Source organism: Taudactylus pleione, unplaced genomic scaffold (assembly GCF_031769625.1).
Source record: "Taudactylus pleione unplaced genomic scaffold, aTauple2 ptg000093l, whole genome shotgun sequence".
NCBI classification, from domain to species: Eukaryota; Metazoa; Chordata; class Amphibia; order Anura; family Myobatrachidae; genus Taudactylus; species Taudactylus pleione.
Window position 1 is genome coordinate 23,800,887 of NW_028284495.1, and position 15,013 is coordinate 23,815,899.

Genomic DNA, 15,013 nt, shown 5'->3' on the forward strand with positions numbered 1-15,013 from the left:
ACTGGTGGGGGTCTAGGGAAGACAGCATGGACGTCAGTACTGACTGTCCATGCTGTACATCCAGATGTGCAGCCACAGCTGCAATGAAGAAAACTTCAGGGGCTCTTCTAAGCCCCCCTCTAGCAGGTGCATCCGACTCCGGCCGGGCACCACACGAAACTGAGATGCCTTGGCTCGGGGGCGGTGTATAGGAGGGGGATCCTAGTGCATCCTGGGAGGCTGAAAACGTAACTCTATGGTGCCCGATGCCTGACGTCATCACCTATACCCCCCAAGGTATCCTGTGGATACCCTATGGACCCTGAAGTAGAAAAAAAAAAACTTTACACGTCATTATGGGGTATTGTGTGTAGAATTTTGAGGACAAAAATTTATTTATTTCATTCTGGAATAAGCAAAGCATTGTGAATACTTTCCAGATGCACTGTAGGTGCGCTTTTAAATAAGAGCTGTCAGCTGCAAGTATTTACACAGGACAACAGGGATTCTTTCCACACCCTCACAAAAAGAAAAGCATCTGCACCAGTATAAACACTAGAAATTCCCAAAAGCTGTTTGTTAGAATAAAATTAACAATGTAGTACAGGTCTCCCATATCCAAATATTCTGAAATACGGAATTATTTTGGCATGACAGATAATGAAACCTTTGATTTTTGATGGTTCAATGTACACAAACTTTGTCTAAGGCACAAATTATTAAAAATCTTGTATAAAATGACCTGCAGGCTGTGTGTATAAGGTGTATATAACAAATAAATGCATTGTGTGTGTATATTTGGGTCCCATTCCCAAGATATTTCATTATGATATGCAAATATTCCAAAATATGGAATATTCCGTTTATTCAAAATACCCCTGGTCCCAAGTATTTTGGATGTGGGAGACTCAACCTGTATATTAAACTGAACTGCAGTCATATAAAAACAATTTGAAATATACTTAGTATCATTCATTAAAACAAACTATGTATCAAAATAAATATCCTTCAAACAGCCCTGTGAGCGCACTAAAAACTGAATTGTGTGTGTGTGTGTATATATTAGGGATGTGCAGGCTCGGATAGGTTCGAGTTTGCACGTGGAGTTCGGATTTTTCCCTCCAAAAAAACGGAACTCAGAACGAGGCAAAACGTCATCTTACATGGACGAACATCATCATTCCTGGTCTTTTGTCCAGGAATGATGATGTTCGTCCATGTAAGATGACGTTTTGCCTCGTTCTGAGTTCCGTTTTTTTGGAGGGAAAAATCCGAACTCCACGTGCAAACTCGAACCTATCCGAGCCTGCACATCCCTAGTATATATATATATATATATGAGAGAGAGAGCATGGATCCAAAGTATCAAATATATGGGCTACTTGTTTAGCCAATATTGTATGCTAAGCACCTGCTGTAAGACACAGTCGGGAGCTGCTGTTCGAGTTGAAGGAGACTGAGCTAAGAGATGTCCGGTGCAAGCCTGTAGTACATTGCAGATCCCGTGATGCACGGCCTGGAGATATGTTTCTGATCTCTGGGGAGACTTAGTCGGCGGCTGCTGGAGACGAGCCGCGGCATTAACATTTACATCGATATGTTTCTACAGCGCTACACGCTATTTGCCCACCCGGTGGACTGGTGAATATTTGACTTTTCTTCTGATTGGTGCATGATGCGATCACATTTCTGGTGTAGCATACCTAATATTGGATTAGAAATCAGGAAGCTAAACAAGGACATTTAGCCCATATATTTAATACTTACTAGATCCAAGCTATCAATATATACTATTCAATTTTTAGTGAGCTCACAGGGCTGTTTGAAGGAGGATATTTAGTTTGTTTTAACAAATGATGCTAAGTATATTTTACATTGAACTGCACTCATATAAAAACAGTTTAATATCTTCACTAGCACCCCTGTCCTAGAGACCACAGATTCTCAAACTGTGTTTTCAGGACCCCAAACAGTGCATGTTTCCCAGATCTCCTCACAGAATCACAAGTGAAATAATTAGCTCCACTTGTGGCTCTTTTAAAATGTGTCAGTGAGTAATGACTACACCTGTGCACCTGCTGGGTGATCTGGAAAACGTGACCTGTGTGGGGTCCTGAGGACAGAGTTTGAGAATCTCTACTATAGCCTGTGGTTTCAGCTTACTAGGAAGATGACATTTAGGCAATGTGTGAAGCTGGACAAAAAGGCTTCCAACACTGGGTTATGACAGGAAGAATACAAGATAAGTGCACTTTTTTTTTTTTTTTTTTTTTAAATGTTAACTTTCACCTATTTCCCAAATGTATCTACTCCCTCCCCCACTGCATCTGGCTGATGGCAGCAGTTTCAATTGAGATACAGCTATGTACAGTTCTCAGGTAAATGCTTTAAGTTGGGTACACACTAATAGGTCTGTTAGCGACGCTCATCACAGACCTATCAGATCGGCCCTGCAGCACAGCAGTTGGCTGATTTTATTTCAGATATAATCAGTAATCTGCTGACGTGTACGTGTGACTCGCTGATCACCTATACACCTGCTGCAGGAACCCACTGATGAGTGACAGCTCAACTGGGCAGGCAAATTTAAATGTCCGCCCAATTGTGACGTGAAGCCTGACACGTCAGGCAGACTATTTGTAAGTGTGTATGCGCTTACTAGGTCAACGGGTCTGATAATTTGTGTATACCTAGCTTTAGGGCCAAATTCAATTCACTGCGAAAAGCTGCAGTTTAGCAAAAAGTTTTTGCACAAATAGACATATTATGTAATCCTATTGACAAAGTTTTCGCATTTGTGTGAATTCTCCATAGACAAAAACCGGCAAAGTTTTCACCATCTCAGAGCAGGTAAAAGTTGTGCAAAATTCCTATTTTTGGTTAAAAGTGTTGGGACTTGTTTCAGATCCCTTTGGACACCGCACCCCTAATGACACATTTTTTAATTCGCTTAATTTGGCCAATAAAGACAGGTCATTCTTGGGGTGAAAATATGAAGAGTGTTTAATAATTGGTTTAAAGTAGTGGGTCTGGTATTTTGGGGCTATATGGGTGGGACAGGTGTATTTTGAAAAGAGCACTTTTCTTCTTCAGGGTCCATAGGGCTCCACAGGGAGACATTGGGGTGTAGGTGGAACCTGGAGGACCAGACACCAACAGCAAAGCTTTTCAATCCCAGGATGCTCCGGTCCTTCCCCCTATACCCCGCCCACAGCCTGAGGGCACTTCAGGTTCACTGGTGTCTGGCAGGAGCTGGATCACCATTATAACGGGGCTGCATTAAGCAGCCCAAGCTTTAATATTATGATTTAATGTAGTTTTTCCTTTTACCATAATTGGCGAGCAGCAGCAGACTGTCCTCCGGACATCTGTGTTGCCGCCCCATCACTCCTCCACGGCGCAGTGACACCAAGCCTGTGCTAGGTACTCCCAGCGGTGCTGTGAGGGGTCCAGCTAGCAGGCTCCCCAGACTGCAGCCCGGAATCCAGGGGACAGGTAAGGCGGAAGCCCGTTCACGGAAACCCACGTCTTGGAGCAGTCTTGCCTCCGGTCTTAGGAGACAGACCGGAGGCACTGATGTGGACACTGGTTCGCCCACGACTCCACTAGACCACCGGGGCACAAATATACTGGTGCAGATGCATATTATAAAGGCCAGGGGACCCAGTGGTTAACGTCAGCCATGGGATAAGGCGCTTTCCTTGCAGCCCTCCCCCACCTCAGGGCCCCTTTCCACTGCGATCTTGGTGTTCCCTGAGCTGCTCCTCCCTCACCCTCTGCCCCGTCAGAGACGCACGGCAGCCATTTTATGCAAGCAGATCTCCGGGAAATACTGGGTCCAGTCTCCCTGTATACTTCTCCCACAGGCCAGGTTATATAGCGCTATATCCTACCAGCCACTGCGGTCTGTGTAGTTGATTTTAGTGCCCATTACAAACATGTAATGTTTTTTTCTGCGTTTGTATGTGACTTGTGCTAGTGCTAATCTCTATTTTCTATACTGTCAGTTTATACCAGTCCCTTTTTTCTACTAAACCCTGACATACTAAGGTATACGGGGTTTATTGTACCTCACATCTTCTATATAATTGTGAGGGCTATCACATACTAGATAGCGCGGTTGCACACTAAATTGTGCCATATTACACATACTGCAGGGTGTTCACTGCACTGTAACATATTGTGTATTCTATTATGCTTGTGGCTATGGCTGGCAGAGGAAAGAATAAGCAGCCTGAGGCTGCTGCCCCTACTCTGTTGTCCTGCTTAGCCCCAAGCCTCATTCAGGATGGTCTTTGTACTAATTGTTACGTGGCCCCGGTGTCTCTCCCTCAGAACCCACCTGTGGCTCCCCCTGTGGTATGGCCACAGCAGGCACTCCCTACAAATCCTTTGCCTTCCCCATGGGTAGATGTACTGTCTACCTCAGTAGAGAGTTTGGCTAATACCACTATGGTTTTTCAGCAAATGCTTACGTGGGTAAGGAAAAGCCTTTACCTACTAAACGTGCTCTGTTATCTTCCCAGTCCACTCAGTGATCGGATTCTGATCTATCATCTGGGGAGGCAGAAGACGCAGATCTCTCTCACTTTGACTCCGTCTCAGGAGAAGAGAAGCCACCCTCTAAACTAAATATACCTGCTCTTGAGAGCTGTAAAATGTATTTTACAAATAGAAGAGGTTGAACCCGCTCCTAAGAAAAAAACACTTTTTAAACAACAAAAAAGTAGTTTTAACAGACTTTCCTCACTCTGACCAGCCATCTGATCATGAGTGAAGCTTGGAATATGCCCGGTAAAAGGTTTCACATTCCAAAATGGTTTAGTTCCTTTTGCCCGCTTCCGGCTACTGATTGTACTACATTAGAAGTTCCCACAGCAGTGGATTCTCATGTAACACGCCTGGTTAAAAATGCCACATTACCCGGGAGGAATTAGTATGATTTACCGCCGGCCGGCAGCCAGACAGAGGAGGCAATCCCGATGATCCTTAGGGTAAGTAGAACCTAATTCCCCCCCTAACCCTCCTTTAGGGGTGCCTAACCTCGCCCCTAAGTGCCTAAACCTAACCCCCCCAAGGAGCCCCTAACCTAACCCTCAAATCCCCCCCCCCCCACACCTTCGATCGGTAAGCCAGGTGTCGGGCTCCCGGTGTAGGTCTAATGACAGGCGTCGAGATGTCGGTTCATCCCGCAGCGCCAGTTCTGCTTACCAAAAGAGTCCCACTAGGCGCTCGCATTCCTTGCCGAGATTAAGCAGTCGGGAAGACAGCGGTAGGCATTCAAGGAGACTACAGATAAACATATAGAAGCTTGTCGTGAATCCATATACTGTCTTACAGGAGCTATTACTCATCCTGCTAGGGCAGGGGTGGGGAACCTCCGGCCCGCGGGCCGTACACGGCCCGCAAGGTGGAATCGCCCGGCCAGCTGTCAGCAGCAGAATCAGCGTAGTGTAGCGGCTGTCAGTGGCGGCAGGTAGCGCAGCGGGGGAGAGGGGATGTCAGGATTATCATCGGCGGCTGGTAGCCAATGACAGTCCTGACACACCCCTTCCCCCCCGCTACGCTATCAGCGACGGCAGGTAGCACAGCAAGGGGAGGATGTGTGTGTGTCAGGGCTATCAGCGGAGGGAGGTAGCGCAGCGGTGGAGGGTGTCAGGGCTGTCATCGGGCAGAAAAAAGGTTCCCCACCCAGGCCCGCTGAGAGCCGCGGCGGGCCCGGGTAATAGGGGGCGTGGCCTAATCGCGGGAGGCATGGCCACACCCCTTTCCCAAAAAAAAAAAGATTTTCAGCTGGGGAGGGGGGCGCTCTGAGCCCCCTCAGCCCTGCTCAAAGCCATGGGGGGCGCGATCAGTGTGATCGCTCCCCCCCCACAGGCATAGGAGACTGCTGTGGCTGCTGCTCAGCAGCCATGAGCAGTCTCCACTGCAGCTCAGCACACGCTGTGTGCTGGGCTGCTGTGAGGGAGGGGGAGCGGCGCCGGGCCCCTCAGAAAGCCCGGGCCCCGGTAATCTGTACCCGCTCCCCGCCCCTCTCGGCACCCCTGTCCCCACCCCTGTGCTAGAGCTACGGCCTGGGTGGCTAATGCCATTGAGAGTTGAGCAGCGGCCCTTGAAGAGACCTTTCCCCCTGATGTTTCGAGGGAACAGCTGTCCTACATATCTCACATTAAAGATGCAGCCTCCTACTTAGGTGAAGCAGCTATGGGTACAGCTCTCCTGGCCTCCAGGATATCTGCCACTTACGTAGTGGGCCGTCGTATTTTTTGGCTACGTTCCTGGAAATCAGATTCAGACTCAAAAAGGGCTCTGGAGTCTCTGCCTTATTCTGGTGACATTCTATTTGTTCCAGAATTGGATAAAATTTTGATTACCTTGGCAGCTTCCACTACGGCGTTCCTGCCCTCCGCATATAATACAAAGCCGCGGATGTCATCCTTCCGTCCTCCAGGAAAAGCCAAGGGTCAGTCCTTTCCATGACAGGAGCCGTAAGCCAAGGCCTCCAAGCCTAGGCCCAAACAGGCTTGGGCTACTAGTCGTCCACCTGCCAAGTCTGAGGACAAGCCTACACAGTCTGACGGACCGGGCCTCTCCCTGGGGGCTCCAAGGGGGGGAGGGTAGATTTCTTCAATTCGCCCAGGTTTGGCATCAAACCATGTTGGATGCCTGGGTAAGGGAAGTGGTCTCCCACGGATACGCCCTCTCATTCCTGAGGCGACCCCCCCCAGCGGTTCTTTTGCACAGGACCTCCATCGTACCCAAACAGTGCCCTGCTGCTCCAAAAAGCCATTCAATCTTTACTGAATTCAGGAGTAATAATTCAGGTCCCCTCCTCACAACGGGGCAAGGGATATTCTTCTACACTTTTCTTAGTTCAGAAGTCCAATGGATCTCATCGTCCTATCCACAACCTCAAATCTCTGAACAAGTTTATCAGGGTGCCCAGGTTTCATATGGAACCCTCCGTTCCATTATCCTAGCTATGGAGCCTTGGGATTTTATAGTCTCTCTAAATATTCAAGACGCTTACCTATAGCGCCTTCTCATCAACAATATCTCCAGTTTTCTATACTACAGCAACATTTTCCAATTTCAGGCTCTGCCGTTCAGCCTTACCACAGCCCCCCGGGTCTTTCTCAAGATCATGGCAGTTATGGCGGCCTCTATTAATCGTCAAGGGATCAGACTGCTCCCATACTTGGACGATCTCTTGCTGTTGGCCAGCTCCCCAGAGACTCTTCACCGCCATCTGCAAGTAACCATTGCCATTCTTCAAATGCATGGTTGGCTGATCAACTGGAAAAAATCTTCCCTAACACCCTCTCAAAGAATGATACAATTGGGAGCCCTCCAGGACACTCGAGTTCAGAGAATCTTCCTAACGTTGTACAAGATTTCTGCAATCCAGCTCAAATTACGCAGACTGCTCCACAATCGCAGAGAGTCGATCCACTGTGCAATGCAGGCCTTGGGATCAATGGTGTCCACCTTCAACATGGTGGAGTTTCACTCCTGGCCCCTACAACACCTGATACTCTCCTGATGGAACGGGCTGCCCCCATCTGCTCAAATCCCAGACGATGGGCCTCCCCCTAGAGGTTCACCTGTCCCTAGCCTGGTGGCTACAGACTCCCCATTTGAACCAGGGTCATCCCTTTTGGATCCCGGATTGGGCTCTCCTCACCACGGACGCAAGCATCTGAGGGTGGGGCGCAGTAACCAGCCAACACTCCTTCCTGGGCCGATGGTCCCCAATCGAGGCAATGTTGTCAATCAACATCCTGGAACTTCAAGCCATCTACAGAGCTCTCACTCTGGCTCAAAAGGTTCTGAAAAACAGGCCAGTACAAGTAGAGTCCGACAACACAACGGCTGTGGCCTACCTCAAACAAAAAGGGCACACTCGAAGTCCATCAGCAATGACAGAAGTGTCATTGCTGACTGCAATCTACCAACCATCGCTGCAGTATTCATTGCAGGAAATCTCAATTGGGAAGCGGATTTCCTCAGCCGTCATGATGTGCATGCAGGAGAATGGTCTCTACATCCAGAAGTCTTTCAGCTTCTGGTGGACAAATGGGGTCTTCCAGAAGTGGATCTCATGGCCTCAAGATACAACAACAAGCATCCAATTTATGGAGCCAGAACAAAGGATCCCGAAGCGGCCTTCATAGACGCCTTGTCGGTGACATGGACTTTCCATTTGGCATATCTCTTCCCGCCAATATCCCTACTTCCTCAAGTGCTTCAGAAATTCATACAGGAAGGAGGTACAGTCAGATCTTCTAAGACTCTCCATAGAGTCCTATTTATATAGTGTCAGTTTATTTGGGGTGAGCGTTTGGGCGTGGGGCCCCCGGATATGTTCTGGCTGGGCCTCTTCATGGCATCACCACTTAATACACAGTCACTTTTCATGTTTGTTTATTATTCATGTATTTTTTTTCACATTTTTTACCTTTATTACTATTCCCAACACTTATAAAGTATCAGGTGTGTGAAGGTAGCTAATAACACTTCACTGTCACTTTTTTTTCGTGTGATGCCCTAGGGAGGTCTTTGGGTGGGCTGTCTTTTGGGGTGCCCTGCACCCAAGATGTGAACCCCAGAGTGTTAGGGACCTGCTCGATGAGGTGACCTGGACGCTGCTGGGCAGGCCTGTAATATTGGCCCCTGATCTGCTAACTACCTCTGAAATTATATTTAGTTACAAAATACATATAAATGTGAACAGTAATGATCGCATAGCGCATCTGCCATTTCTTTTCCTGTGTATATTAATTTAAAATCTCTGCATGATAGCACCTTTCATTACTATTAGGGTGTGCAGTTTAGAGCCCCTCCCTATACTCTGCCCGCCACAGTAATGATACAATGCAGTAAACACATTGCAGTATGTGAAATATGGCACAATGTAGTGTGCAAATGCGCTATATATGGCCCAATATCATATGAGACAGCGCTATATATGCCACGATGTAGTATACAACAGCGTTAAAAATTACAGCATGTAGTAGGTAACAACGCTATATATGGCACAAGGTAATGTGCAACAGCGCAATATATGTATATAAAAGGTAGCACAATATAGTGTGCAACTGCACTGCTGGCAGCCCCCCTGGAGTGACAGCGCTTTATAAGGCACAAGTTAGTTGCAAATGCGCTACATCTGATACCAGAGAGCGTGCAACCACGTTACATCTGGTACCATGTATTGTGCAACGCGGTGTCAAGTATGTGATAGCCCTCACAAATGTGAGGTACAATGACCCTCTATACCTTTGTATGACAGGGTACAGTAGAAGAAAGGGATAGTTATAACTGACAATATAGAAAAGGAGAAGTTAGCGCTAGCACAAGTCACATACATATCAGAAGGAGAAATCACATTTTCTACAATGGGCACCAAAATCAACTACAAAGACCACAGTGGCTTGTAGGAAATAGCGCTGTAGGACCTGGCCCTTGGGAGAGGTATGCAGGGAGACTGGACCCAGCGATTCCCAGAGACCTGCTTGCCTAAAATGGTGGCCGTGTGTCTCTGAGGGTGAAGGAGGAGCAGCCCAGGGAACACCAGGACTACAGTGCAACGGCACCCTGAGCTGGGGGAGGGGTTGCAGGGAGAGCGCCCTGGCCTTAAATATGCCTCTGTGCCAGTATGTTCAGTAGACCACAGGGGCATTGAGTGGTGGGCTGCCTCCCCAGTGTCCACATCAGCGCCTCCGGAGGCCAGAGGTAAGACTGCACTATTATGCGGGTCCCCGCGAACGGGGTTCCGCCTTACCTGTCCCCTGGATTCTAGGCTGCAGTCTGGGGGTCCGGGGAGCTTGCTAGCTAGTACCCCCTCGGTGCACCACCGGGAGTACCTAGCACAGGCTTGGAGTCACAGCACCACGGAGGGCTGATAGGGTGGCAGTACAGACGTCCGGAGAACAGCCTGGTGCTGCTCACCCTTCTGGTAGAAATAAAAATGTAATAAATGAAAATAAAATCTTGGGCTGCATAAGGCAGCCCCCTGTTATGGTGATCCAGCTTCTTGCTTGACACCAACAAAACTGAAGTGCCCTCAGGCTGTGAGCGGGGTATAGGGGGAAGGACCAGAGCATCCTGGGATTGAAAAGCTTTGCTGTTGGTGTCCAGTCCTCCAGGTCCCACCTACACCCCAATGGGAGATGGGTATGATTTACCGCCAGACGCATGCCCGGCAGTTCAAATCCCAACACTGGAAGACCTGCACCAGTGAAGATTCCTAGGTCAGCTAGCCTTTTTATGGGGTACAGACAAATTTCTCCAAATTCAGCTGTACTTTTTGCAGGTTACATCACGGACTGTTTTCAGGAGAATGCCGCATCATGTCTTTTGTAATAGGATAGTGCAAAAAATGGGAGCGCGCATAGACCTAAAGGCGCAAACTTATGGTCTAATTGAACCCCCCTTAAGTCTGGTATACCACAGAGGTCTGCATGTACCTGGACAACCAAAGATGAAGCTGCTGTGTTTGAGTGTATCTAGCTAATAACTGGACATTGGATAAAACATCTTCATTTCACTTTCCATTTATTATCTTTATTTGTAAAATGTTGTTGCAAATAAACAATGTCCTGTTTACCCTTGGGGAATGGAGACCTTTTAGAACTCCACTTCTATTCACATCTAGGGGTATATTTACTAAAGGTAGATTTCGATCGATTTAAAATCGATGTTGTGTTTCTGGGGCTAAATCACACATTTACTAATACTTAACTAATCAACACTTTTTGATGTGGTTTTATTAATGTGCGATTTAGTCCCAGAAACACAACATTGAAGTTGCTCGATTTTCATAAATGTTAAATGAATCAAAATCAACCTTTAGTAAATATACCCCCTAGACCAGAGGTTCCCAATCGCGGTCCTCAAGGCTCCCCAACAGTTCAGGTTTTAGATATAACCATGGTTGACCACAGGTGACTTAATTAGTACCTCAGTCTACCTGTTCTCAACCATGGATATCTCTAAAACCTGAACTGTTGGGGAGCCTTGAGGACCGCGTTTAGGAACCTCTGCCCTAGACACTTGCCCAATGGACCCTGTCCAAATGTAAAAAATACAAACTATGATGAAAAGAAAATGCAAATATGGACTTTTAAGATTTTCTCCTAACCTGGTGTGAAACTAGGATTTCCACGGAGACGCTGGTTTCTTTGTTCAAAGAATCTGAAGACTGTATAAAAAAGCATATCATCGCAGGTCTGCTTTGCAGCATCCAAGAACTTGCGGGCTGAGGCACTGTCATGTCCTCCAATGCTTCGTACAAATCTCAGGGCTGCCAGCACTTGGTGTTTGGATAATAAAACCTCAACAATTTCATCATTGGCTGTAGAAAGTCTCTGTTGAGACACAGACAAACTGGCACTATATTATACAGTAAGTGTAAGGGTATAGCCAGGGGCTGGCTGGCAACTTAGTCTGGGGGGCACATGCAATCAAGTGGCCCGGGCAGGGGGGCGTAGACAGAGGCCTGGCACTGTAGATGCAGAAGGAGGGCCGGGTCCCGGGATGGTCCGGGCCCCATAGCATCTGCAGTTACTGCACCTACAGTAGTTACACCACTGCACACATATACAATAACACACATACATACACAATTTGCAGTCACACACTAATACACACATTCATACAGTCACACACTAATACACACCTAGTCACAAATGAATACACACAGTCACATACGCACATACAGTTACACACACACATTTATTCACTGTCACACACTAATACACACAGTTACACACTAATACACACCTACAGTCACAAATTAATACAGTCCACATATAATCACATACACACAGTTATACACACACACACACATATATATATAGTCAGACATATACCCAGTCACAGACATACATACACACAGTCACACACAAACATGCATAAACACTTAAATATAAACACATACCCAGACATACATACACAGTCAAACACACATACATACAGTTACAGAGACACATATATACACACAGATATATGCATACAGTTACAGAGACACATACATGCATACAGTTATACACACAGATACAGTTACAGAGACACATATATACACACACACAGATACATGCATACAGTTAGAGACACACATACATGCATACAGTTACAGAGACACATACATACACAGACAGTTACAGAGACTCATACTTACACACACAGATACATACACCATCACAGGATCCCCCCTCTCTATCACCTTACTGTCAGACAGAGTACATAAACAGTGAGTATACTGTATCCTGTCTCATCCATGCTGCTGCTGGCCTGGCACTGACTGCCGTGTAGCCCCGCCCCCTGTCCCGACTCCGCCTCCCTGTTAGCCTACTTGGAACTGCACTGCACTGTGACACTGTCACTGACTGCAGCTGCAATTAATGGCCTGGGGCCCGCTGCGAGAGAACGGAGAACAGGAGGCGGGGTACGAGGTAGGAAGTCCGATGGAGCAGAGAGCGGAGGAGGACCAGCCCCAGCCGACGGCCTTCCACAGCCTGCGCTGCTATGTATATGCAGAGCACGGCTGCGGGAGGCCCTGGGACACTAAAATGTTACCGGCCTGGGGGGCACAGGGCACCCTGCCCCCCGGCCCAGCCCGCCACTGGGTATAGCTAACCACTGACAATGAAGTTTAGCTACAACTAGACCAGGGCCAAACAAACTGGGAGGGAGGCATACCACCTAGTAACATTTGTGTTATTGGATTAATGCTAGGTTTTGTTTTAGATAAGCAATTTAAAAAGACATTCATAACCTAATTATGAGTTCTTCAAAGTTAACCAAGCCCTAAAGGATTCCAAAGTATATGACATATTTCCCCTGCTCTCCTATACAGAGTGGATGGTAGACTGTATTGTAGTATAAATTCCTTGTACCTTTAACATATCGAGGGACAGCTGATGTGCTGGGGGATAGATGCTCTCTAAGGACAACAGCAGACAGGCCTGGAAACAAGGGTTAAGAAATTAGAGTGGAGATGGCAGTGCCATGTTTTCCATGTCATGCTACATTGCTAGCTTTTAAGAACAGACACTTTTCAACTTTGACTGAGCAATATAAAGTTACAGTATAGATTTTATTCTGTAGGTTGCATATTTAGTATGGGATGGTAAAACCATCAGAAGGTCAATTACATAAGAGAATAGCACCTTTTACTGTGACTAAATGCAACATAGCAACCGATCAGTTTATACAAGATGATAGCTGAAATATGACTATGCACAAGTTCAGCAGGTTTGATAACTCCCCCCATTGACATGAAACATTGAATGATAAGCACATACCAGAGGTTTGGAGTCACTGAGCACATGATACTGCAGGAACTGGTGGAGCATGTAGAAGAGATTGTGTTGTACCAATGCCTTGATCGCCAGTTCATAGAGATAGTGCTAGAGTATAACAGAACATAGGCTTTAGGTAATAAAATACACCAGTTAACGCAATGCATTGGAAGATGGCTTTTTGTGGTCTTATTTCACTAATGACACCAAAGTGACGTGGGGCTTTAGTGATGTCACCTGTTCCCAGGGAATTAAAGGCTGCATTCTCACGAATATTGGTTCCACCTAGAAAATGGCTGCTGAAACTCAAGGTAACAGAGTCTCTGGTTGTATCTTGACAATAGAACATACATATCAAAGTTTTCAAGGAGTAAAAGAAAAGTTATTATAAACAAATCAATATAAAAGGGAGTTTTATACATTTTGGCATAGGACTCAATGAACACAAAGTGACTCCACATCTCAGCCCTATTGGAAAGTGGTCATTTATCAGCAAATATGGCTGCCCTTGTCTCTCACACAGTTCTACAATGAACCTGTTGCCCCGTGCCGCCAGGTTAATAGAATTTATTTCAACAATAAAACACTTAAGTCTACTGTGCAAATGTTATATGTACAAATAGGACAACTACTACCGCATTACCTGGCTTGTGTATTCCACATATTCATGTCCGATTTTAGGTAAGAAATGATGACTACTACTTCACAATTTTAAGTAATGAGATCAGTAAATATCAAACATAACATTTAAACTGCTTAAAACGGTTGGTCAACACAATACAGTTGCCAAGATATGAAGAAGACGATATCCATTATATATTTTCTGTAGGTGGGTAAGTATATATTTATAAAGTACCTGTACAGGTATCTGGAACTGGTTTAGAGACCGGATATATTCCATTAGAACAGCTATGATGAACTTATGCGGAGCCTCCTAGTAATATAAAATAAATTAATGTAAATAAAACATCCTTATACATAAGAAAGCAGTACGAAAAAAGCGAAACACAAATGTGCATTTGTGTTAAGATAGAAAAAAAAACACCAATTATCTTATATTTATATAGTGCCAAAGGGTATATGCAGCGCCGTACATTGGTTAACAATGGAACTGAATATCAAAACATAGGATATATAAGAAAATACTACAACCACAAGCAGGATGTTGGTGCTGCTAGAGGACGGGAAGAGCGACTCATTATGGCTAGGTAAAGCAAGTATTGAAAATGTGGTTGGGGCAGGGAGTAGGAGGTAAATAACCGTTCGATTAACTTGTACCCAGAAAGTAGCAGGCACAGGATTAGTGTCACTTGTGGGGACAGCGACAATACTAAGAGTAAAGAAGAGGGACCTGCCCAAGAGGGCTTACAGTCTAAAGGGAGGGGTGTAACCACAAGGATGAACTGAGACAGAGAATAGATGGGAAGTCAGAGTACTGAGTTAGGAGGAGAGCTGATAAGCGTTTATGAAGAGGTGTGTCTTAAGGGCCCATTTCAATGTGTGGATACTGAAAAGAGTCAGATGAGGATAGAGTTGCGAGTTACAGAAGCCTGGATCAGCACAGGAGAACTCTTGGATACAGGAATGAGAAGAGGTGACCAGAGTTAGATGTGATATGGTGGTCAGTGGAGAGGACATGTGAACAGAAATCAGGAAGGGGAGGCGTGATCAAGACCATCGCGCTTGCGACGAGACCCTTGCGGTAGGGTCTCACTGCCGCAAGCCCTGGA

General features: G+C 46.2%; 1 protein-coding gene across 1 annotated transcript in view; it reads right to left on the reverse strand.

Annotated features, from left to right (window-relative positions):
- RMC1 (regulator of MON1-CCZ1) overlaps positions 1 to 15,013 on the reverse strand; it is a 58,615-nt gene that overhangs the window by 5,990 nt on the left and 37,612 nt on the right. The window contains exons 16-19 of the mRNA XM_088469610.1: positions 14,140 to 14,217; positions 13,287 to 13,391; positions 12,879 to 12,947; positions 11,123 to 11,348 (exon numbers count right to left, since the gene is read on the reverse strand). Coding sequence (XP_088325736.1) covers positions 11,123 to 11,348; positions 12,879 to 12,947; positions 13,287 to 13,391; positions 14,140 to 14,217 — 478 coding nt within the window. The remainder of the gene's footprint in view (positions 1 to 11,122; positions 11,349 to 12,878; positions 12,948 to 13,286; positions 13,392 to 14,139; positions 14,218 to 15,013) is intronic.